The 22,554-nt window shown below is 43.4% G+C and overlaps 3 protein-coding genes across 4 annotated transcripts; 1 reads left to right on the top strand and 2 right to left on the bottom strand.

Moving 5' to 3' along the window:
* Window positions 1-23: 23 nt before the first annotated feature.
* Window positions 24-7,797, top strand: rsph10b (radial spoke head 10 homolog B). Its single transcript, XM_076093392.1, has 19 exons — window positions 24-304; window positions 394-469; window positions 779-847; window positions 1,006-1,173; window positions 1,245-1,330; window positions 1,410-1,530; window positions 1,642-1,818; window positions 1,970-2,075; window positions 2,153-2,244; window positions 2,337-2,526; window positions 2,646-2,754; window positions 2,953-3,032; window positions 3,219-3,367; window positions 3,564-3,668; window positions 3,759-3,929; window positions 4,106-4,165; window positions 4,436-4,535; window positions 4,681-4,868; window positions 5,256-7,797. The coding sequence occupies exons 1-19, from the start codon at window positions 36-38 to the stop codon at window positions 5,286-5,288; spliced, it is 2,349 nt and encodes a 782-aa protein (XP_075949507.1). The 5' UTR covers window positions 24-35; the 3' UTR covers window positions 5,289-7,797.
* On the bottom strand, window positions 5,433-12,994 carry dlgap5 (discs, large (Drosophila) homolog-associated protein 5). The gene is made up of 19 exons (XM_076093372.1): window positions 11,630-12,994; window positions 10,453-10,704; window positions 10,171-10,358; window positions 9,924-9,998; window positions 9,779-9,818; window positions 9,602-9,682; window positions 9,387-9,473; window positions 9,205-9,279; window positions 9,035-9,072; window positions 8,677-8,924; window positions 8,338-8,511; window positions 8,137-8,225; window positions 7,868-8,028; window positions 7,677-7,778; window positions 7,318-7,558; window positions 6,568-7,205; window positions 6,265-6,415; window positions 5,860-5,903; window positions 5,433-5,690 (listed from the first exon to the last, which is right to left on the bottom strand). Exons 2-19 carry the CDS (start codon window positions 10,688-10,690, stop codon window positions 5,583-5,585), a joined length of 2,778 nt encoding a protein of 925 aa, XP_075949487.1. The 5' UTR covers window positions 10,691-10,704; window positions 11,630-12,994; the 3' UTR covers window positions 5,433-5,582.
* Window positions 12,995-13,132: 138 nt separating this feature from the next.
* Window positions 13,133-21,479, bottom strand: ccz1 (CCZ1 vacuolar protein trafficking and biogenesis associated). 2 transcript variants are annotated; one of them, XM_076093379.1, is made up of 17 exons: window positions 21,340-21,479; window positions 20,355-20,403; window positions 20,157-20,253; window positions 19,937-20,034; window positions 19,487-19,580; window positions 19,304-19,384; window positions 19,162-19,209; window positions 18,950-19,033; window positions 18,168-18,343; window positions 17,509-17,590; window positions 17,074-17,135; window positions 16,362-16,473; window positions 16,127-16,160; window positions 15,781-15,898; window positions 14,640-14,798; window positions 13,781-13,908; window positions 13,133-13,657 (listed from the first exon to the last, which is right to left on the bottom strand). In XM_076093379.1, exons 2-17 carry the CDS (start codon window positions 20,366-20,368, stop codon window positions 13,602-13,604), a joined length of 1,443 nt encoding a protein of 480 aa, XP_075949494.1. In that variant the 5' UTR covers window positions 20,369-20,403; window positions 21,340-21,479; the 3' UTR covers window positions 13,133-13,601. The 2 variants fall into 2 exon arrangements, with proteins under 2 accessions (XP_075949494.1, XP_075949495.1); XM_076093380.1 differs by lacking the exons at window positions 20,355-20,403; window positions 21,340-21,479 and having other exon boundaries at window positions 19,487-20,034; window positions 20,094-20,210.
* Between the last annotated feature and the right edge of the window lie 1,075 nt (window positions 21,480-22,554).

Genomic DNA, 22,554 nt, shown 5'->3' with positions numbered 1-22,554 from the left:
GGTTGCCGTAGTTGTGAGCGTGCTTTGCCGTTACCATGGAGAGGCACACGAGAGAAACAGACGGAGCAAAAATGGAAACTGGGAAAGAAGAAAAGAAGACTACAATAAAAACCAATAAACAGGAAAACGAGAAAACGCGCGGAAACGCAGAGCTGCCTCCTCATACAGCGGAGGAAAGAGAGAAAGGGAAGTTGGCGAGCTGTTTGTGGGACGTGGGACAGAAACAACCAGACCTGCAGGATGAGCAGCCCGACAATGACGACATTCATGAATACCCTACATTTTTAAATTTAATCGTGCAGAGGTAAATCATCCCTCATAACGTCAATGATGAGTGTCATGTGACCTGAAGCGTCACGTTTACATACAACCTGCGTGGTGTCTCATTGACAGATATGAAGGGGAGACCTGTGAAGACCAGCTTCATGGAGAAGGGGTGGCTACTTTTGAAGGAGGTCATAGTTACGAGGTACTAAGACAATATATTCAACAATACAGTAAATGCATACTTAAGCCGAGTGCTGAGCATTTAGTAAGTTAATTTCCATTTACATACATTTAAAATGTGTATGAACCTAACAAAAAGTTATTAAAATAAATTTGAGATATTTTAAACCGTTGCAAATACATTTCTAACATATTTCTTCGAACGCATGCATGTTGTCAATTTTACATGCCTTAAAATGCACTTTCAAATATATTCTGAAAATACACCATGACTGTGTGTCTTATTTCCATAAGGGTAAATAAAACTAGTCACTTCTTTGTTTTTGTGAAGGGGATGTTTTCCAAGGGACTTATGGACGGACGTGGTGTCTTCACAGGAGCAGACGGATTGAAATATGAGGTATACATCATGATAGCTGCAATGAACTTAAATCTTATTGGGTGTTTCTAAAGCAAAGTGCTTAACAACAGCCCATGTTTACAAAACATCCGAAACATGCGTCTTGTATACGTACAAAATCAAATATTGGCAGGGTTTTTTAATATCTAATCCATCAGGGAGAATTTGTGTGCAACATGCCCATGGGCAAGGGCACCTACACCTGGCCAGATGGCAGCTCCTATAAAGGGGAAGTGTACAATGGTATACGACATGGGACTGGAACTTACACATGGGATGGTGTGTCCTACACAGGGCAGTGGGATCAGGCCAAGAGGCACGGCAAGGTATGATCCACCAATTCATATATGGTGTAGTCCCTATACATTTTGTGTGTAATTGGTTCTCTTTGTGTTAGGGTGCAGTGTATTATAACCAGGATAGGACCTCTTGGTACAAAGGAGACTGGGTGAGGAACACCAGAGAGGGATGGGGAGTAAGACGGTACGTATGGAGTACATCATCTATTCTGTAGCCTGAGTGGTATTTGAACTGCCCAAAGGTGACACCGGTGTCTCAACAGCTACCCCTCTGGAAACGTTTACTCCGGCGAGTGGAAGAACAACCTGAGACATGGAGAGGGCACGATGAGGTGGCTGAAACTGGGACAGCAGTATGTTGGGATGTGGCAGAATGGAGTCCAAGTATGAGAGCACGCCACTGACACCAACGTATCCATATTGCACAAATTCAAGGACAATAGCTGCTTAAAAAACGCAAACCTGTTTATGTTTTTTTGCCCTCTTCTCTGGCAGCATGGACGAGGCACACATGTGTGGGTCATGAGGCGAGCGGATGGATCTCAGTATTCCCAGAGCAATCGGTACACAGGGGATTTCGTTCAGGGTCAGAGGCACGGGCCGGGAACCTTATACTACGCTAGTGGTGCGACCTATGAAGAAGAATGGAGAAGGGATGAAAAACATGGCAAGGTTGATCAATAATACAGAATCGCCTCTCACAGTCAATACACATTTGTCCCTGAATTCAGTTAAATTCAGGGTGAAAAAGAGCAGAAGATGATGGCATCATGTATATAGTTACAAGAATGTGTAAAAGTTACTGTACTATATGGTTTCAAAGGCAAAATTCACTTTTGAGGATGGGCATGTTGTTGAAGGGGAGTTTGTGGACGACCAGATGATGGCACACATCCTGAACGGTAACAACGCTCCCACTGCTCTGCCTGGTAAGTCGCCTACAGTGCATTCAAAGGGTTCAGCTTGCCATCGAGGTGATAATAAACAGTGTTGCGTCTGGTTACAGGTTCGTCCATCTTAAGGACAGACATGCCTCTGAACATTGAACGTCTTCTGGAGAAAATCCCCGAGAGAAAGCGCGGCAGTGAGCTCAAACAGGTCCGGTCCCCGCTTCACACTGCAACAGCGTCAACATATTTGTCTTTTCCCCCCTGCTTCCTGCCCTGATACTCTGGCTCACGGATAAACAGGTGGAGTTTGTGGTGCTGAGGCACGCGGCAGCGCTGAGGTCTGTCTATAGTTTCTACAGCAGACTTGGCCATGCCCACTCCCCAGATAACACCTTCCTGCTGTCCAGCCTGCAGTTCTGGCGCCTGCTCAAAGACTGTAACATCCACCATCACGGCATCACTCTGACGCAGATGGACCATTTCATCAGAGGTGAGAGGCACTCACAATCTCTCCCACATACTTAATCCACCTTACATATACATGGCAGGACATTGATAGCTTCATGGTTACAGTATTTGAGTGCTTAATGTATTTACTTTGTGTCTCAGAGGATGCTACGCCAGCAGAGGTCCACTCTCCTTACACTTCCATTCTTCTGCATAGGCTCCTCAGCTGTCTAGTGATTGTGGCCTACCACATCTACCATAAGGACGCGGTGTAAGGAAGGACTTCTAACAGAATGAATTAGTCCAGTACTTTGGTTCAGGACTAAATACCTGCAAAACTAATGACAATGAATGGGGACATGTAATAACTACCCCAGCAAGAAATAACACAAGGACACAATTTTAAATATTAACTTTTTATCCTTTAGTAACTAAGTTTGAGCAGAGAAACATCATCTTTTTTTCACAGGTCACAAAACAACCTTCTGGCAGCCTGCTTTTCTAAACTCATGACGGACAACATCCTCCCTAATTCTAAGAACGTAAAAGGTGCTGACAGTATAATATTAAAGGCTCATGTGCATACACGTATTAATTGACAGAGCAAACTGATTTATTGCGGCATAAGTCGAGTGAGGAAAAAAATGTTTCTGTCTGTCATTATCAGTTTTTAGGTACAGTTTTAGCGCTATATTATGCAGTAATAGTCCATTAACTGCAGCTGTGTTGATCCAGGCTTCCTGTTCAGGCAGCCAGACTGTGCCGTGGTGGCTATGAGCTACTCAAAGAAGTGCTGGGAAGTTTACCAGGCTTACTGCAAAGTCAATGTAACCCCGAGAGATGACCAGACCATGACCTACCACCAGCTGCTGTGGATGTTCAAGGTGCCACAGACTGTAACGCGAACGATGAAATTAGCTTCTTCTTAAAAATTGACATCTCTTAACATAAGAAATGGATGCAGTTTATGCTGTTTGATTTTGAGTTACTAGATTAAATAATTAAATCTACATTATAAAACCAGCATTCGGTACATTCATTTAGACACAGTGGTGATTAGTCTATTGTAACCTCTGCCAGGATCTCCATCTGCTGGACACTAACCTGACCACAGCGAGATTACTGCAGGTCATCACTGCAGAAAGCCGCGACCCCGGCAACCTGTCCGCCTGTCTGGATCTGGAGGTCGGCCTGAAGTTGACATTCATCTACTTCCCCTTTTTTGTGTGTCTTCCTAGCCCTCTCTGAATCACGTTTGTTGTTGTCCCGCTTCAGATTACATTCCTGGAGTTTTTCGAGGTACTTCTGGGCTCTGCTGAGGTGAAGTGTCAGCGGGTTTCTGAAGGCCTGGAGGAGGGCCAGTCAGCATCCAGCCCCGACGTTGAGGCCAGGAGGGATGTCCCTGAGGTGATTTACAAACAGATGACAAACAGCCCTTCCCAGTCGGTCAGATCCTTTTTCAAGCCTCTCTTGACCTCTGCTCCCCTTACTTACTGGATGTGAAGACTGTACTTGTTCCGGTATTACTGGGATTTAGTTGTTGGAATTCCCAGTAAAGCTGGGAATCCTGCACGAGAGGAAACTAACAAAAGAATGACTTTATACAGTTTCTTTCTATCCAGGTGGCCGCTCCAGTGAATTCCCCCATTACTGCTGAAATCTCTAGTTCCACGTCGGTGGAGGTTGGTTGCAACGGGCAATCTATCATGTGGAAAAAAATTAATTCACAATTAGGGCCTCACCTATGCAATGATTTGACATGAGTTATGAGTATCTGTATCAAAAATCACACATCCACCATTATGTGAAAAGATAAATCTAAATATCCAGTAGTGATATCAGTAATTTGTTGAACACCTCTTCTGTTGATATTAATGAAATATGCTGGGAGCTGGGCTATACGACTTGGCTTTAGTGTTAAAAAACATAATTGTATTTGTGTCTTATTATAGACAGGGAAATCAAGTGATACAGCAGAATTATCCACTGCTCAGGACGTGCTGAGTCAACAGGATGTCAAGACTGAAGTCACTGAGAAACCTCAGTCTGCAGGTTTGTTTTGTTCATTTTCCTCACTATTCTAAACAATGTTGAAGTATACATTTCTACATGCCATGTTCAGAAAGTGACAGGACATTAAATTCATTGCAGTGACTATGTATCATGTATCATGTATCATGCGTCATGTTTCCTCTAGAGCAAAGACGTGACGAAAAAGGCGCGCTAACCAGAGGAACTAAAGTGGAGCTCTGGAACCAGACGATCCATCAATTCTTCAACCACTTCTTCTTCCCGGCTTCGGAACATAACCAGTTGGTGTCCAGAAACATGGAGGAGCGGCGCCGCCAAGAGGCCCAGAGACTTACTGCTCTGGCAGAGCGACAGGTAGCACATTGCTAGCAACTCCCAGAGAACATGTTGTAATCATTGTACAATTTCTCAAGATTTAAACCAGGTTCAACAGCAGCATTCTACAATCAAAATTACAATCTTATTGAACCAACTTTTATTTTATTAGATTTCTTTACTGTATGCGTTGTGGATTTATGTGTGTAGAAATAGTCTGGTGTGTTTGACCCGATCAGTTTCATGAGTTGCTTTAATGCAGCCACTAGATGGCATCCGATCACTTTCCTCCCCGGAGCTTCCATTCCAGTATCATCTCTGCCTGTTGGATGTGGACCGTCTCCAACAAAAAACACTCTACTGCTCCTTTACTCATGTTATTGTGCCAAAGATGTGTGTAAAGCTCAGTGTTGTACTGTGTTACAGGTAGAGGGGGGGCATCAGGAGGCTGATGAATGACACGAGATGCAGCAGGCCTTTCTGTACCCGTTCTGTCCACAGAGTCCAAAAACAAACCAATGCCTTTAAATACAGTGACTGATAAAAACATTGAATGTACTGCCGATTTGTGCTTGGATGTAAATGAAGACTATTGTTCAATACTTTGTTGTAAATATAACTTTAATCGTATAACAATACTATTTTCCATATAAAAGTCAGAATCACCCAAAGATTTTTCTTTTCCAATCAGAGTAAAAAAAGTAGTTAATATGTGCAAAAACTAAAAGCACAAGATACTCTCTAGGCTACACATCAGAGCGGAGGTGTGAAGACCATGAGGTCACTTGGACAGACAGACTGGCGTATCCGGTCCTTCAGGTCCGGGGTGTAGAGGAGCATGGTAGACTCGGCTGTCTGGGACTGAGAAACACACAAAGAAACATACAGTAAGACTAGTCAGCAATGATGAGGCTGAAATAAAGATATAGAAGTGATAATTAAGTCCAATGTGGATTAACAAAAAAAAACAACAACAAAAAGTCAATATTTGAAATAAAGACTTCAAAAAAAAAAAAGGAAAAACTTTAACCTGTGGTGACTGAAGATTCAAAGCTGAACGCACCGCTGGATGTGCTGTGGTGACAGTGAGAAGTGAGCATGACAGTGAGTGAAGGAAGTAGTGCAATTTAAAACAAGCCAGAATAAAGCCCAGTGAGGTATTGCCTTGTAACCAGGCAATCACAACAGTTTCTCTGAAAGTTGCAGCATGAAGGTCTGATATTTGAGGATTGACAGTTAAAGAAAAACATCAGTGGCACTCAGAGAACAACTACTCAATTTAATCCAAGTTTTGATATCTTCAAACACATTTCAATAAAAAAAATAAATAAAAATACTGTCTGCTGCAGTTTTAGTATAAATTAGTGTTGTTATGGTATAAAACACAGGTGTACAGTGTGTGTGCATGCACAGGACCCATAGGCATCAATCATACCTGGTTCTTGCAGAGTAAGCAGGTCCTCTGTCTGAGCGCTAGGACTCTCCATCTCTACATCCACCACCACGGGGGACAAAACCTCCCACGGTGACAGGCTGCATCTCTGTGACGGCTGGAGGTAACGCTCAAAGTCCAACCCAGGAATTTCCTGAAATAAAGAGAAAAATAACTTGTTTATGGCATAGCAAAAAAAAAAAAAAAAAAGAAGAAGTTTGGATCATATATTTCAACAAAGGGCATCTTACGAGGCCGATATTCATCTTAATAAATACATTTAGTGAAGCCTGAAGATGTGTTTACCTGAACAACAGAGATGTCTGGTGTAAGACACACAGACCCGTGGGCCTCCAGAAGACCCTGCACAGCAGGAGGGGAGGAGATGGGAGGCTGGCTGGGAGTCACACAGGGTGACAACGTGAAACTCAGGGATGATGAGGGCTCAGGGGACTGGGGCACAGTTGGAGTTGTTTTGCATGGAGAGAGAGGGAGGTCGACGGCTTCAGCTGGTTCGCCTTGCTCCTCGACGACATTAATGAATGGAATTGAATGCACGGTTGCGGGCGTGCTCAATTCAGGAGCAGAAGCAGCGTTTGCCTGCGTGGCGACCATTTCTTGGTGCGCAGGACTTCCCTCGGGCTGGGTGTCGTCTGAAAGCACTTGTGAGAAACAAAGGGAGACGTTTACAGTGTCCTTTCTGTTCTGGGATGACTGCGGAGTGCCACGTCGAGACTTCGGTGCTTGTGCTGGGGTTTGGTCGAGGGCAAGGCGGAAGTGGGCAGGAGTGTGGACGGGCTGAGCGGGAGAGGTGATGGTGTGAAGGGGGGTCTGTGCCAGTGCAAGGGATCCCCGAGTGACTCTTCTAGGGGTGAGGTAGTTGGAGCACGGAGAGGCCTGAGGCAGCACGGCAGCAATCAGACGGCTGGGTCTCCTCACCGAACCTACAGACACGACGATATGACGACATGATCGTTAGTCCAGCAGGGAAAAGTACACAAGCAAACGCTGACGAATGACATGAAAAGCAAGACCGTTTAGCTATTTTTCTCTCACCCGATGGTCTGGCTGGGCTCTCCACCTGGAAGAAGCCTCCGTCAAAGACCACCGTCGGTTGGGGCTCGGCTTGGGACTGCGGTTCCTCAGAGTTCAGGCTGGGGTTGTCTTTATCACTGCCAGCATCTTTCGCTGCCTTCTCTGCCTCGGCTGCCTGCTGTTTGGCTTTCATGGCCGCTTTCACAGCAGCCAGGCGAGACTTGGCCGCCGCTTTAGTTCCCGTTGGCTTGGCAGGTGGTTTCTGTCAAAAGCACAGTACGGGCATCAAGTCTTTACTACAATGTCGTGACACTTTTTGCTCCTAAACAGAGCAAACAAACCTATTTGAAAACAAAAACATATTCAGAAACAGTCGTCACCTTCACCACTTTCTTCTGTCGTGGCGGTGGCTTGTGCTCCTCCACCCAGCCTCGGCTCTCTGCTTCTTTAAGAGCTTCAAACTTCTTGTGGACATCCTCGACCTGAAAAATGGCACAAAGCAAATATAATCTTTCTCCTTATGCGTCTGGTGTCTGAAACAGTGTGTTGTCCCTCTCTTGAGGACACTCACCTGGTAATACACCATGTCCCAGAATCCCTGCAGGTCAGTGCAGGTGGTGATCTTCTCCCCCCGGCCCAGCTCGCAGTCGTCCACCAGACCGCCGAACTGTTTAAAGCGCTCCTTCATCAACAGCCTCGCTTGGCCCACAGCTGTACGCATCTGGTCTCTCACTGAACAGACATGAGTGAAAAGACAGTGAATTACAACTGTTCAGTTAGGGAATAAGGTCATTTCTTCCAATTAGGGACACCACAAAACAGTCAGCATGACACACTCACTCTCTTCTGGGATGGACTCATCATCCACTTTAGACTCCCATTGGACACACAGAGTCATCAGTCCGTCTGTCTCATTGGCAATTACAGATCTGAAGAACACACAAAAAAAGAGACGATTGTAAAAATGATGATTGTGAAAAGTAATTGGAAAATGTGAACAATAGATGACTAGGAATACTTTTAAAAAAAAAGGGATGTCACCTGAAGTATTGTACGTCGTGCTTGGATTCCAGGGGGCTGCCTGGAGTGGGAGGGGCCATTGTGGGAGCTGTGCGGGGAGGAGAGCGGCGAGGGGATTTTGGGGGAGAGGGTTCATTTGGATCAGCCTGAGGCTCAATGTTGAAAGAGGGGACCACTGGAATACTGAAGCTGGGGCTGGGTAGGAAGAACAACAGCATGGCATTGAGATAGGAAACAACTCCACGTTTTAAACCATAGAAATGATGGAGGGCACACACAAAAATCTCCGGTACCTTGTCGTTTCATATTTACAGTGTTTTAAATATCTGAATAAAAACTACAAACTGAAAACAGACAGACCTCGGTGTGAGGAAGGCGTCTGCTGAGCGAGGAGTGAGAGGCTCGAACTTGAAGGAGGACAAGCCAGTGGGAGCCTGGAATATAAAGCCTTGTGGAGCAAAAGAAGATAAAGAGGACGACGCTTCAACGGGATCCACAACAGGGACAGAGTCGGTCGGAGGTTGGTCCACCGCCATGTTTGTCTCTTCAGAGCAGGGTGCCGGGCTGGGGGGACAAGGTGTTCCCTCTGGTTCCAGCATCTCAGTCTCCTACACAACACAAAAACAGCAAACTAATTAACTTATTAAGTTACGTTTTACTGGTAAAAATGTAGGCGCAGCTTTAACACACTGTGTGTAAAACTCAAAGAAATGCTCACCATGACCACGACAGGCTCATCAGTGCTGATGGAAGCTGCTGCGTATTCAAAAAGGAGAGACGCACATAAAATGGTGGAAGATGTTAAAAGCAATTAGTCACATGGGAAAAGTAAAACTGATCAACAGCGTCTAAAATTGGATGGCTCTTTATCAACATTTAATGATTTACCGTTACAGTTGTTTTCTCTGTATGAAAAGGGGGCCACGTGGTTGACGAACGCTCTGCTTCTTGTGTTTCTTACATCTGAGGGTAAGGAGAGGAATTTCAGGAATATTAAGAGTGGTTTTGTCAAACGATAGCAAAAACTGTTTAAACTGCGGCCCTGGCACAGCGCGTATCTGCAGACTTACCCATCGGGTTGTCTTTCACCACAGGAGCCGCTGTAACGGGAGGCCTGTTGGCCACTCTGGTCCTCAAAGCTCGTACGACAGGCTCCACTTAAGTAGGATGGCATGACACAGAGACACAGATTGAGATGCAAATAAGGGAACGCGATAGGGTGAAACCAACAGTATAGCTGGTCTCAGCTGTGTGGGGATTTTTTTTTTTAAATCTTATTACTCACCTGCAGAAACTTTAATCTTGGAAATAGCCGGAGCAGGCGCAGCGACCCGGCTCCTGGTGGATCGGTCCACAGCAGGTTGAGCTGTAGGAGGCGTAACAGGTCAGATCTAGAATACACCAGGTCACGGAAGACGGTGTGCTCCGTTTAAAATAAAAAAGGGACTTTAGATTTATTTACCTTTTTTTTCCGCAGCATTTGGAGCCTGCATCTTCAGAGGCTGTAGACATTTTGTCAAAAGAAAAGCAACAAGTGCATATTAGATTTTATTTTTATGGAAGTTAATATAAGAACATAATGAGAACAGTATCTTTCTCAGTATTACCCTCTCAACTTGCTGCTGCTTCTTCATAGAACGAGTGACTCTGGAACTCTGGGATGACGCCGTGTTCGCTTTGGTCTGAAAAACAAGCAAAAGATTACATGTTGACCATTTGGAGTCATTCATGATTATAAATGCCATAAAGAGCCATACCTCTGTTATAGTTCACGTCATTGTATCTAATAGGAGTAGTGGGGTAGATATTTACAGTAAATGGTGTAAAATAGTCTATTGAGGAGTCCTCCCTCACCTCCTTTGCTCTGGTTGAGGCAGCTGGGACTCCAGGCAGTGAGGGAATGTTAAGGGTGTCTTTCGGATGATACATGCCGGTCTTGAACACCCCTTTACGCTCCCTTTCCCTCTTTTCCTTCTCTTTCTCCAGAGCCTTGCGCTCTTTCCAGCGCCCAAGCTGTTTCAACCTGTCTTCTACAGCCACGTCTGTGAAGAAAATGGAGGGTTATTGCTGTGGGTGCCTTATTGTCAACATGTTATTAGGTTTGAGTTGTAGTTTCGATGTAAAGTGCAGACGTACTTTGAGCAGATTTGGCATTGTTCAATGTCTTCTCCTGAATGGTTGACATGCTGGCCGTAGCAATTGAGGCATCCAGGGAAGACATTTCCAGCTCTGGGAGCTCGGCCAGCTGCCTGCGGGTGTTCACGACCCGTTCTCGGTTTTCCTTCTGGGACCGAGACCTCCTGCGGGACATTTTCACCCTCAGCATCGACACACTGGTGTCCCGCTGGCGCAGGTGAGCAAACTGAGAATCCATTTTCACTCAGGTATCTGGAGTAAAGAGGAGAGGGGCAGAAGATGGTGCATTATTGGCATAGTAATTAGAGGTAAATCATATTTGATGTGCTAGTAGTTATGCCATCTGGCAAAACATTATGAACTGAAAATTTAACAAAATAAGAGGAATCAGAGAATGTCTGTTTTGAACTGTGGTCAGCTATAACAACTCAACTGGATAGAAATTAGACCATAAAAAAACAAAAGTAAGGGTTAAAGTCAGTATCTATTATCATACATTATCTCTAAATCTTGAGTTTCAATTTAAGTTAACACACAAAGATGATGGCAAGTCATGCCCATCAGGATTTACCTGAATCAAGCTAACCCTCTCAAGAATAGCATCATTAACGTAAAGCTAAACACCGCAACTACAACGTGACAACTGGTACGTCCTTAACCCACGTTGTACATCAGTTCACCTTACGTTAGGATAACGTTACTGAATTAAAGTTTTTTAAAAAGCCACTAACGTTAAATCAACCAAAACTAAACGCCATTACACGAAGATAGAAAATGCGTTGTAACCTTTTGTGTTTATGAAAAAACCCTTTACCTGACAATGTGACGTTACACAACAACATGACGTTAGCTACCTGGCGTTAGCTTAAAGCAGTGGTTCAAAACCAGACGTGAGATTAATACTTCTCAAAGCCCGCGTGATTAACGTTAGCCGTCGTTAACGACAATGTCCGTGAACACCGCAATACGTCGAATTAGTGCGAAGCGTAACGTTAACACGTTACCTAACAAAGTTAGCTAAAGGGACTCAACTAACGTTCCCGTCAAGCTCACCACCGAACCGACTCTTTATGAAGCCAGAGCAAGCGTCGAACTAAGCTAACGTTACCTTGTTAAGCAGCGACAAACCAAGCTTAACTGTCGTCATAGATAATATATAATTATACATATATATTACCTTGTTCTCTCCCCCCCGAAAAAAAACACTTGTAAAAACGAACTTCCTCTACTGGCCGTCCAGTAAAAAGAGTAACGAGTCCTGGTCCAGCCTGAAATACACAACAATCATGGCGGGGGACTTTTTGAATTTCAGCAACGGTGACGCTGATTGGCTGCAAATCGACTGGGTTGGTGATCACTGATTGGTTATTTTTCTTCTTCTTCTTGAGATACATTTTATTTTGTGGTAACCATTTTAGGAGTTGATGACATCCATTGGTCTGGAGTGTGAAGAGACAATTAAAGAGTTTCATTCTGTCTGTATCTCAGAATACTGGGCTCCCACAAAAGTATTCAATCGGGGCCCGGAAACAGTTAATATGTTCCAATGCCAAGTTTTAAACATTTTAGGTAAATCTTCAAGTTAGTTCTTTGGTTAGATCTTAGATCTTATGTTCGCGGATGACACCACCCTCATTGAACTCATCTCTGGTGGGGATGAGTCCGCCTACAGGTGGGAGACTGACCTTCTGGTGACCTGGTGCGGTCTGGGTTATGCTCCATCATAACCCAGGACCTCAAGTGGGAGCTGAACATCAGCTCCATCACTTAAAAGGCTCAGCAGAGGATGTACTTCCTGAGGCAGCTGAAGCAATTCAACCTGCCAAAGACAATGATGGTGCACTTCTACAGAGCCATCATTGAGTCCATCCTCTGCTCCTCCATCACGGTCTGGTACGCTGCAGCCACCGCCAAGGACAAGGGCAGGCTGCAGCGCATCATTCGCTCTGCCGAGAGGGTGATCGGCTGCAATCTGCCGTCCCTCCAAGACTCGTTCGCTTCACGAACCCTGAAGCGAGCAAGAAGGATTGTAGCCGACCCCTCTCACCCTGGACAAAAACTGTTTGTGCCCTTTCCATCTGGTAGGAGGCTGAGGTCCATCAGGACCAAGACCTCCCGCCACACGAACAGCTTCTTCCCATCCGCAGTCGGGCTCATTAACAGAGCCCGGGTCCCCCACTGACTGTCATCCCCAGGACAATTTCCTTCCCTCCCTACTACTCCCCTGCACATCCCTCCATATTTAAATACACTTGTCACTTTTACATTACACTTGTTTACAGTCCTGTTATCTGTTTGTTGTGCACTTTATTTTATATTCTATTGTACATTTTAATATGTTTCTATTCCTTGCACTGTTGATTGTTGTTGATTGTCTAATGTTATGCACCACCTGCCATGACAAATTCCTTGTATGTTACATACATTGGCAATAAACGGTTCTGATTCTTTGCCTGTTTTAGATGCAGAAATTATTGATATAAAAGCACAAAAAAAAAAAAAAAGCACAATTCCTTCAAAAGAATCCCACAATAAAAGCAGCCTTACAAATGTTGTGTAAGTAAATGGAAGCTGTCCAACTGTTTAATAAATGATTTCTGATGTTGCTGTTTAAAAGGCTGCCTAATGGTTTTACTTTTTGAGCATCTTCAGCCAAAAAAAACAACTATCTTACACATAGTAAAATTACTCCTTAATTTATTTAAAGATAGCACAGTTGTTTGCAAACCACAATACTTTTGACATGACATCTTATTTTAAAACTATGACTGATCATCAAAGGAACCTGGAGTAAACTGTTCTGTGCATGTTGGTTTATAAATTAATTTTAAACATTGTCATGATGTGTTCATTCAAAAAAACAAAAAAACATTTTGTTTTGAAAGATATCCAAATTAACAGCCAACAAAACCCTACAAGTATGTACAAAGAAAATAAAGTAAATGTACAGTAAAAATCTGGATTTACATTTAATTACAAGAGAAAATTACAATTTTATAGGTTAAATTAAAAACAAACCTGGTTACAAAGCTTTGAATTTTTTTTTTTAATTTTACAATGCAATTATTGCATTACGCTGATGCTGTCATGATACCCTGCAACGCTGACAGTGTTTAGTGTGGTGAAACGGTCTCCGTCTGATGGCTCCATCAGTCCAAAAAGAAGATGTTGTTGAACTGCGTCGCACAAAGCCTCTTAACCTCCTCTGTGGAGGAGAAAAGACAAAGGGCGTGAAGGGTGAAGACGAGATTTAGCATCAAGGCAGGTTGTCTATAGTGGTGGACGGTAATGACACAGATTTACTCATCGCCAGGCGGTGGAGACATACCGTTTACTTCGATCAGGTTGGCGTTCTTCTGATTCAGGATCACATACAGTTCTCTCTGGTCCGACTTCTTGCCGACTACCCAGTAGTCCGTCATTGCCTTTACGATGATTTCTTCGTCCTCGTCAACCCTGGGAGCAAGATAAAGAAATAACAAAGCACCATCAAATAAAAGGCAACTACCACAGTTACGGCAGGTTCTTTGTATTTGAGGGCAACTGCAAAAACACAGACCACAACATTCCATTAAAACCAAGTCATATAATTTAACATTTCTTATGGTGTGCGTCAGAAATGACACCCATGTTCTAAGTTAAAATACTAGAAAGTGTAATTTCTTATTGGAAACACACAAAATGACTTACATTTCGATATTTAATGACACAAATAGCACTGTGATCATGTTTTGCGTGTGCCGACCAGCAGCAGCTACACAACATCTGCACTAAAAGAGGAACTGATTACTGGTATGGTATGATACTGGTATGAATGCTGTGATTGTCGATGCCACTGTCCCGCAGAATTCTCACATGACTACAGTCTCATGACCGCTTCAAAACGGAGTGAGTTGAAGAAGACACCAGGAGCGTCACATGTAAAATGACATAGATGTTGCTGATATACCCGGGAGAGAGTTTGTAGTCTTTTTTCTTTCCTGGGTTTGTGAAATCTGAAAAACTCTGCACAGCTGACGCTCAGAGCTGAAGAGAGTTTTAGTTCTACTATTGGGTTTCTGCTTGGAGGAGGAGGATGATGATGATGATGATTTGTGGCCAGTCACTAACATTTTTAAACAAATGTCTTGACGCATTCGCTCAAGATGAAACAGACAGTTTAACAAAGCCAATGTTCTCTGCTGTACCTGGCGAAGTCACAGTTGATGTCTCCCAGGATCTTCATGAGGTCCGGGTGAACAGACGTGAGGCAAACGCTGGCTGTCTTCCTCATGTGGATGGTGCTCTTCTCCGCCAGGTTCATGTGGTTGAAGTAGATGAATTTAAACTGGGGCTCCTTCTCTGGCCTGAATGGACACAAAATGTTAAAAAAGTAAGCGCCTTCGGCCACTTCTGGGCCCACACAATCCTTTAAAAGTTATTTGACCCAATGATACAATAAGCCAAACCACTTTGGATGATAACATCCAATAAAAGGCAAGTTGTGCTTTTAAGTTAAGCCTACTCCACCCACGTCAAAGTGAGCTGAGGACACGGTGTTATTACCACACAAACGGTACTGTGATTGCATCGCTGGAGAAGTGTTGGTAATTATTCAAACAGGACGTACAACAGATTCTTATACATGATGCCTCTGATTATAGACAGTTACACCGGGCCAAATCGGGACACAGACATCAATGACGACGGAGGAATTTGGGACGGCATTATTTATTCAGTGGATTTTTCACCAAGGTGATTTAAAAATGGAGCCCATCAAATTGCCCGGGTCAGGGAGCCCGGTCTTGGATTACAGACGAGGACCAATCTAACTGCTGGGGTTAAAGGAGAGTGGGCCAGGATGCCGGTCTTTAAAGCTCTGCTGCTTGAGTTACCTCTGAGTAGTGCCCCGACAACATCCAGTGATATCAGAGTCTCCTCTACGCGGCCAGCTAGGCAGACTCAATGCAAAAGGTTGACTGTAGACTGACGACAAACAACATGGCTAATGTAATAAATTGCAACACTACACTTTTGATGACGGCGATAAATGTTGTCAATGATCAAGATGATACCGATAGTTTAAATGGCATTGTCCCCCGCACTTATGCTACATTCTGGAAGCAGTTTTCGCCTGTATATATGACGTAGCGCTAAAATGATGAATTGATTGATGCTCCTGTAATCAATTCAAGCTTTAAAAGCTTGTCTTGTGTCGTCAATGATGTAAATGACGTAAACCAATTTAAATCAAGAACTGTTAAAAGACGGACCGTATCCTCAAAGACAAAAGGCCTCTTCAGACGCTGGTAAATTGTTAATTAGGAGAGTGGTGGATTCTTAACTGACCCCGATATCCTGCGGTTGACTGTGAACTGTTCACATATGTCAGATGCCAGCAGAGTAAGCTGAGGGCCCACCAAGCCGTCCAGCTGTTCGCAGAAGTCCCTCGTCAGCTCCACAGAGGCTGGAGAGAGAGGGAGGAGAGAAGAAAGTCAGGCATTATGGGACATGAGCTGAAAGAAAAGAATCATATTTTAGCTTTAAATGAGCAGTAAAATGGCCTACATAGTAAAAAAAACAAAAATAAAAAATACAAGGACTTTGTTTTTAGACATCAACCAGGAGAGGGGAAGTGAATGTTAACTGCATCATTTCCTGTCAGAACAGCAGGTGGGTGACGGTGCACACTTACCACTGATCATGAAACAAGCTGCAGCGCTCATCGCCTGGAATCAAGGTCACACAGGTTAGAAATGGCATTAATGTGGGACGTACTTCATCATTTTAAAAATGTAGCCGTCTAATCCTTAAAAAAATCCATATTGTTTGATAGAGCAGTGGAATATAAATCACAGATTATAAAAAAGAACTTCCCTTCTACTTTAATACATTAAAAAAACCTCCTGATCACATTTACTCTTCCTTACCTTATACACAATCAGATGCAGCTCCTCATAGCCGTCCTCTGTGCTGACAAATATTTTAGGAAATCGGAATTTGGCCTCCGGATCATTGAGATTAGTAGGTCCTGTCAGAAACCTGGAGAGGACGGAGGGGAGAGTGGCCGGGTTAATAGTCAAAGATCGGCGGTGAAAGTCAAAGCTGATGTCTGAGAGACTCACGATAAAACAAGACTAAAAATGGACCAGAAGCCGCTGACCCCTCACGGAACAAGGAATCCATTGTGGTGCTGTTGATGCACGGGATTCCAAGTATGCCACTTAACACTAACCTCTCCTGTGTAGCTTTGCCTGCGTGGATCTTTTAAATCTTACTTTACGGCTAGTTACTAGTTTTAACTGTTTTTTTCTGGTCCTCATCAAATCCTCTTTATAATCTGGTGTGTCATCCAGTTAGAGCATTCAAATCTGTGTTTCCTATCCCGTGACAGGGCACCAGGAGCCAGACTTGGACTACTGCAGCGTCTTCACTTCACCTTCAGAAACTGACTTCAGGCGTTATGCAGATGCAAGTTGTCAGACAGCAAACACCTGAGCTATCTCTCCCTTGTTACATATGTGTACTGCAACTGAACAAATGTGGATTTTAACCCTGAACCGGCGGTAGTCCTGCTCTTTTGCTTAAACAAGTGTTAGCCAAGGGAGTGTCCTCCCAGCTCCATACAGACCAGCGACTCACCTCCCATAGTGCAACAGATTCCCCACGACCTCCGGCCTCAGAGGAGAGTCCCTGCCAGCCAACTAAAAGACAACAAATAGAAGAGGAGGAGGAAGGTGAAGGGAGGGTTCGAGTGAAAATGAGCGGCATGGCTTTGAAAGTGATATTCAGAGTTCATATTCATGTCAGTCTGGATCATAAATATTAAAAACCGTATTGATCACATGACGTTCTTGTATCAAGGAGAAGCATATTAGAGGGCACACGCTATCATTGCCAAGATGGTCATGTTTTTATAAGAGATATGCTTTATAATGAGTTTATAGAAGCAGGTAGATAGCAGTGAGCCTCCCCGTCCTATAAAAACATCCTCTGCTCCTTTGTTTCTTTCTTTTCGTCCTCAATTTGTCTCCCGCGCTTCCTTAAGCTATTCACTTTATCTGCCCCCCCACCCACCTCCGGTTCAGAGTGTCTGGGGAACAGCGAGGTGGTCAGGTACTTGTACAGGATCCTCATATCATCTTGTTCCAGTCCGCTCCTGCAGACCCAACAACAACAGCAGCAGCATTATACCACACACCACGCTAAAACGCACAACAAAATGTGTGGCTGTGTACATGTTTTGTGTGTGTGTGTGTGTGTGTGCTGTCAATTGTGTTATGCATCATGAGGCGAGTGTCTCCTGGCTGTAATTACACTTTAATGAATACTCCAGAGCGACACCGCTAAATTTGGACAATAATTAAACGGCTCCTCTCGGGTTGTCCAGTGACAGTTCACGATGAAAGACCACGCTGCTCGCGAGTCATTTCATTAGGAATGACGTAATCCCCCCCGCGCTCACCCACCCAGCAGTCAGTACAATTAAAAAGGCAACGACGTGTCATGTGGCACATTAACCAAAAGAGGTTGAAAGGTGGCGTTTAAAGCCACCTGTTTATCCAGCATGCCCTGATCTGTTTGTAGATATCAAAGCTGGGATTTTACATTGTTGTGTGGTTGCAAATATGTGCAGGGTTGTACAAGTGTGTGCCCTACAATAACACATCCAGGGGGGGATTTTAAGGACAAGCACATACACACACACACAGGTTCAACAAGTGTTCAGTCTGTACCAGATAAGCTGGTCGTTGTACAGGAAGGCTGTGTATTTGATCAGGCTTAGGCTCTCCTCCACTCTGTTGACAAAGGACTGGATCTTCAGGTAGGTCATCTTGTCCAGTGGGAAGAAGCTGATGCCTCCGAATACGTCCAGCAAGTCGCAGGACTGCAAGTGGAGAGTCTGCAGATACTGGAAACGCACGCAGGTGCACGACCACGCCGAGAAAAAAAACAAAAAAAAACGGGGAGACAACCCAGAGACACAGGAGAAGGAAAGAAGAAAGGGGTTAGTTTATCCACCTATAACGGGCTTGCTTACAGTGCAGTAACGACAGAGGAATAAGAAACTCTCTGACTGATGCTCTGTGGAGACGCTGGCATCGTCCTGACATTCAACCTCTGACACCCCACACCACAGCCTCTTTCTCTCTCCGTCTTTGGGTTACACGGTGAGGAGGGAAGCCCGCGTTAACTTAAGAAGAGCGTTCCTTAATTAGAAATGAATCTTTTATACTTTCACATCAGCGTTAATGCTCGGAGATGAGTCGCTCCGGCAATGACTGTTGCATGAGGCAAAGGCAGCTAATGTAGAGAGAGAATAATAAATTATAATTATCTTCATTTCTTGTATGAAAGGTGCTAATCAAATAGAGTTTGTGATTATTATTATTATTAACTATGTGCACATACATTTAAATGAATCATGCTGCGAAAGCAAGGTCAGCATATTCAAGGCAAGTAAAGAATAAACATCCACTTAGAAAAAAAGATGTTTTTGGACAGATGAGCTTCTTACCCGGTAGAAGAACTTTTCAAGCTTCTGAATTAGCAGCTCCACTCCGCCGGCTTCCATTGCTCTGCCAAACGTACCGTTGAAGAGCTGCAGCACAAGGAGAGTAATCGCTGTTACAAGATGACTCTTTTAGCATTATCAAGAGTCTGGGTACAGCTTTTAGAAGAAGAGAAAAATGCAAAAGAACAAAGTCGTAGACAGATTCTAAAACTCACCTTGTACATACTGTAGCATTGCCGTACCACTGCACCATAAACAGTGTCCTACAGAGGCAAGAGGGCATGTTAAGTAAAACGTCAAACTGATGATATACAATGAAAGAAATACAGATGTTGACAAGCGTCTCTCAGTACTCACAAGTATTTCCTCTTCCTGATATTCTACTGTGGGAGGTTTACCATCTTTGTTTGGTTTCTCAATCATTGGGTTCCGAACCACCTGAGGAATGAATTTCAAACAGAAATGGATTAGCTAAACAAAGTCTCTCGAGAAACAGAGAGAATACTGAACAAATAATGTACAGGGAAGCCTTTGAGATACCATGACTATCCAGAAATTGTCCTCGGCCTCAAAGAAAAACTGCCGGTTCTTCTGTGTGTGCAGGGATTTAGCTGGTTTTGTTGGACAGAAAGTCCTGAAAAAGGTAGAAGACATGACCGTGGAAACAAAGGACACACACCCAAAACAAGAGGACCGGCTCCTTGTTTTGAGCTTTTACAGACATTAGATATGCATCAGTGTGTGTCTGACCACTTATTGCAACATTTCCCTATTCTGCTATACCTCAGGTTCCTCTCGGTTTTCTGAACACAGAGAATCAAACGAAGCCACGGAAATAAAGTAAGACACTTTTTAAAATCCACTCAACTCTTGACAAGATGCCAGAACGCTAAATAAACATTCAAATCCACCCAGGCTGTAAAATGTTTGGGACAATGCTGCTCCAGCTTTACTCGGCTTCTGTTGCAAGTACAGAACTGAACTCTTTACCTTGTGAACTGAACAATGGCCTCACAAAGGCCCACATTTCTGATCTTCTCATTCTTCTCCACATCACTTGGGTGGTAAAACAAGATCTTCTTCTCTTCCTAAAAAAAAACACATCTTGAATTAGCAATTCACACCATCGAAATGTTTTCCTTATTACCTGAATGAAGTGATTCAGTAAAACATCTGCTTAGCATATCGTCATCTGGGGAATCCTCCTCACCTCTCCTTCCCTTTGCCCAAATGACGGGTTGTAAACGAAGAAATTGAGCAGGGATGGTGTGTACTGTTTCTCTTGCATTCCTGAGGCCATTCTGGGACTGGAACAGACACAAAGAGGAAGTTGACAGAAGCAGATACACAGTTAGAAGCTGAAAGACCTCTCGATGTTATTGCACCGACACAAACGCGCCCGCTTTACCTAATCATCAGCATTAGTGGAACTTGCCGCTGGTTAGCATGCCGTGTGCCTGCAGAATGAAGACAAGTACATCACATCACTACATGACAAATCTAGAGATAATCATCATTAACTTCTCAAGGGTCCACACACACACACACACACACACACACACACACACACACACACACACACACACACACACACACCATGTCAAAGTTGAAAGTACAGAAGACATTTATACTAGGGATAAAAACAACAACACTTCATTACCTTTGCTGTATACATACACTCACACTCTGCATTCAACACATCCTTAATTATGTTAGGAGCAGCCAGTGCCTTGCTCAAGGACACTTCAACATGCTAAGACAGTTTGAGCTGTCAAAATTGGGGTTAAAAGACCAACCCGCTCTACCCACTGAGCCACCTGGACTAGGGATGCACTGATCATTTGCATCACAAACTATGGCCCAAAATGTGGACATAAAGTTAAATGTAAAACTAAAAATTGAACACAACCTTCATGAAGGTGTAGGAGTTATTACTGCAGGGCTGTTGTAGTGTAATGCATTAGTTTCAGCAAGGTGTGCCTACAGTAATACACTGGAAACTGAATGTAGTGTTAACTTTCAGCAGTAAAATGCATGCGCCATGAGTAACGTACTCATTCTCCTTAATTAAGGCTCCTTAAGGATTTATGAATGAATTACTCTGTGTGCAATATTTCTGTTTTGCTGATGCAACAAACTACCAAAGTGTCAGGTAACCACAACAATCCTCTGACGTTAGCATGGTTTTGAGTGCAACGTTAAAACCTTAACGTGCACGGAAGCGTCTCCTTCGGTACAGTGGCTCTGCACGTTAATAAGAAGCACGACGTTAAGTCAGTTTGAGCAGCTAGTTAGCCAGCTAGCTGTCTCTGCTAGCTGTGGAGTTGTGTTCCAGGCGGAGGGAAACTGAGTGAAGCGCGACGGTGAAAGAATTACACGACGGTCCCACTCACCTCACAGCGCGTGAACACTTTCAGGTGCTCCTGGTTAGTAAGTGCGCAAATAAAAACAAGGAAATGAGATCAGTGAGAGGAGATGCCGCATACTACTTTACATGTTTAACTTCCTGCTTTTGACGGCGCGGTGTCACAAGTTCAACTGTTCGTGTACAATCGATGGCAGGACAAAATAAAGGTTCCTACTCCATACTGAGAAGTTGAGCAACTTCTGTGCAATGATGTGGGTTAATACATTCATATTTGTTTAAAGCTGGGTCTGGTATTAGATATCATTCAGGTTTTTGAAGATATATTTTGTAAAGAGGATTAAGTCCTCACACTGGCGATTATAATGACGCTGTTAACTTCAATTAAGAAAGAAGTTCCCGCATACCGACACAAACACTTTCACATCAACCCAATTTATGTTTCATATATTTTATTTATAAACAAATGTAATCACTTAAAGCCCAGACTAAACTTATACTAAATTCAAATAGCTAAACTGTAAACATTTTGGTAGATGATCTATGAATAATGAGTGCACGTATGTTTGTCTCTAAACTACATCTTCTCTTGTCTGTGTTCAATGAAGTGATGATTTTGTGTTTATAATTGTAATTTGTTAGCAACTTTATATCAAAATATAATACATAATACACTAAACTCACCCAACATCTCAAACTCTATTTATTTCAACTGAATAGTGTTGTATGTATCCTCTACTGCCACCGAAGTAGATTTCTGATGAAGTAGATAGTTAGATAGATACTTTGTAAAGACAGTTCTGCTCAGGATCAACACGTATTTCCAGTTTTTAAACGTCCTCATGTTTAGACATGCAAATAATCATGCTTGTATTCCGCATACTTATTCCCTGCTCCCTGCTCCCTTTATGTTCTTGATGAATCAGCTATAGCATTTGTGTACATTCATGCATTATTGTTGTACATAAATGGAATCAGGAATCATTTTAGAGCATTTGTTTACCCATACTAATTAATCTCAGAGGACATAAGTATAAAGACGGGATCTGTGTTTCCACATGTTTATTCATCTCATTCGTTGACAGATGTGCACAGAATAGAAGACATAGAAGTACCCGTAGGAAAGACACATTAATAAAAGCCTGTTGTGTTTAAATGGACAAAAGGTCATTTAAAAACAATTAGCACACACAGTGATTAGTAGGAAACAGAAGAAATCACAAGGGAATGGAAGCTGGGATCA

The sequence above is a fragment of the Anarhichas minor genome, unplaced genomic scaffold (genome assembly GCF_050575085.1).
Source record: "Anarhichas minor isolate MPS153535 unplaced genomic scaffold, ASM5057508v1 ptg000017l, whole genome shotgun sequence".
Classification (NCBI taxonomy): domain Eukaryota; kingdom Metazoa; phylum Chordata; class Actinopteri; order Perciformes; family Anarhichadidae; genus Anarhichas; species Anarhichas minor.
This window is presented reverse-complemented; position numbering and strand designations above follow the sequence as displayed.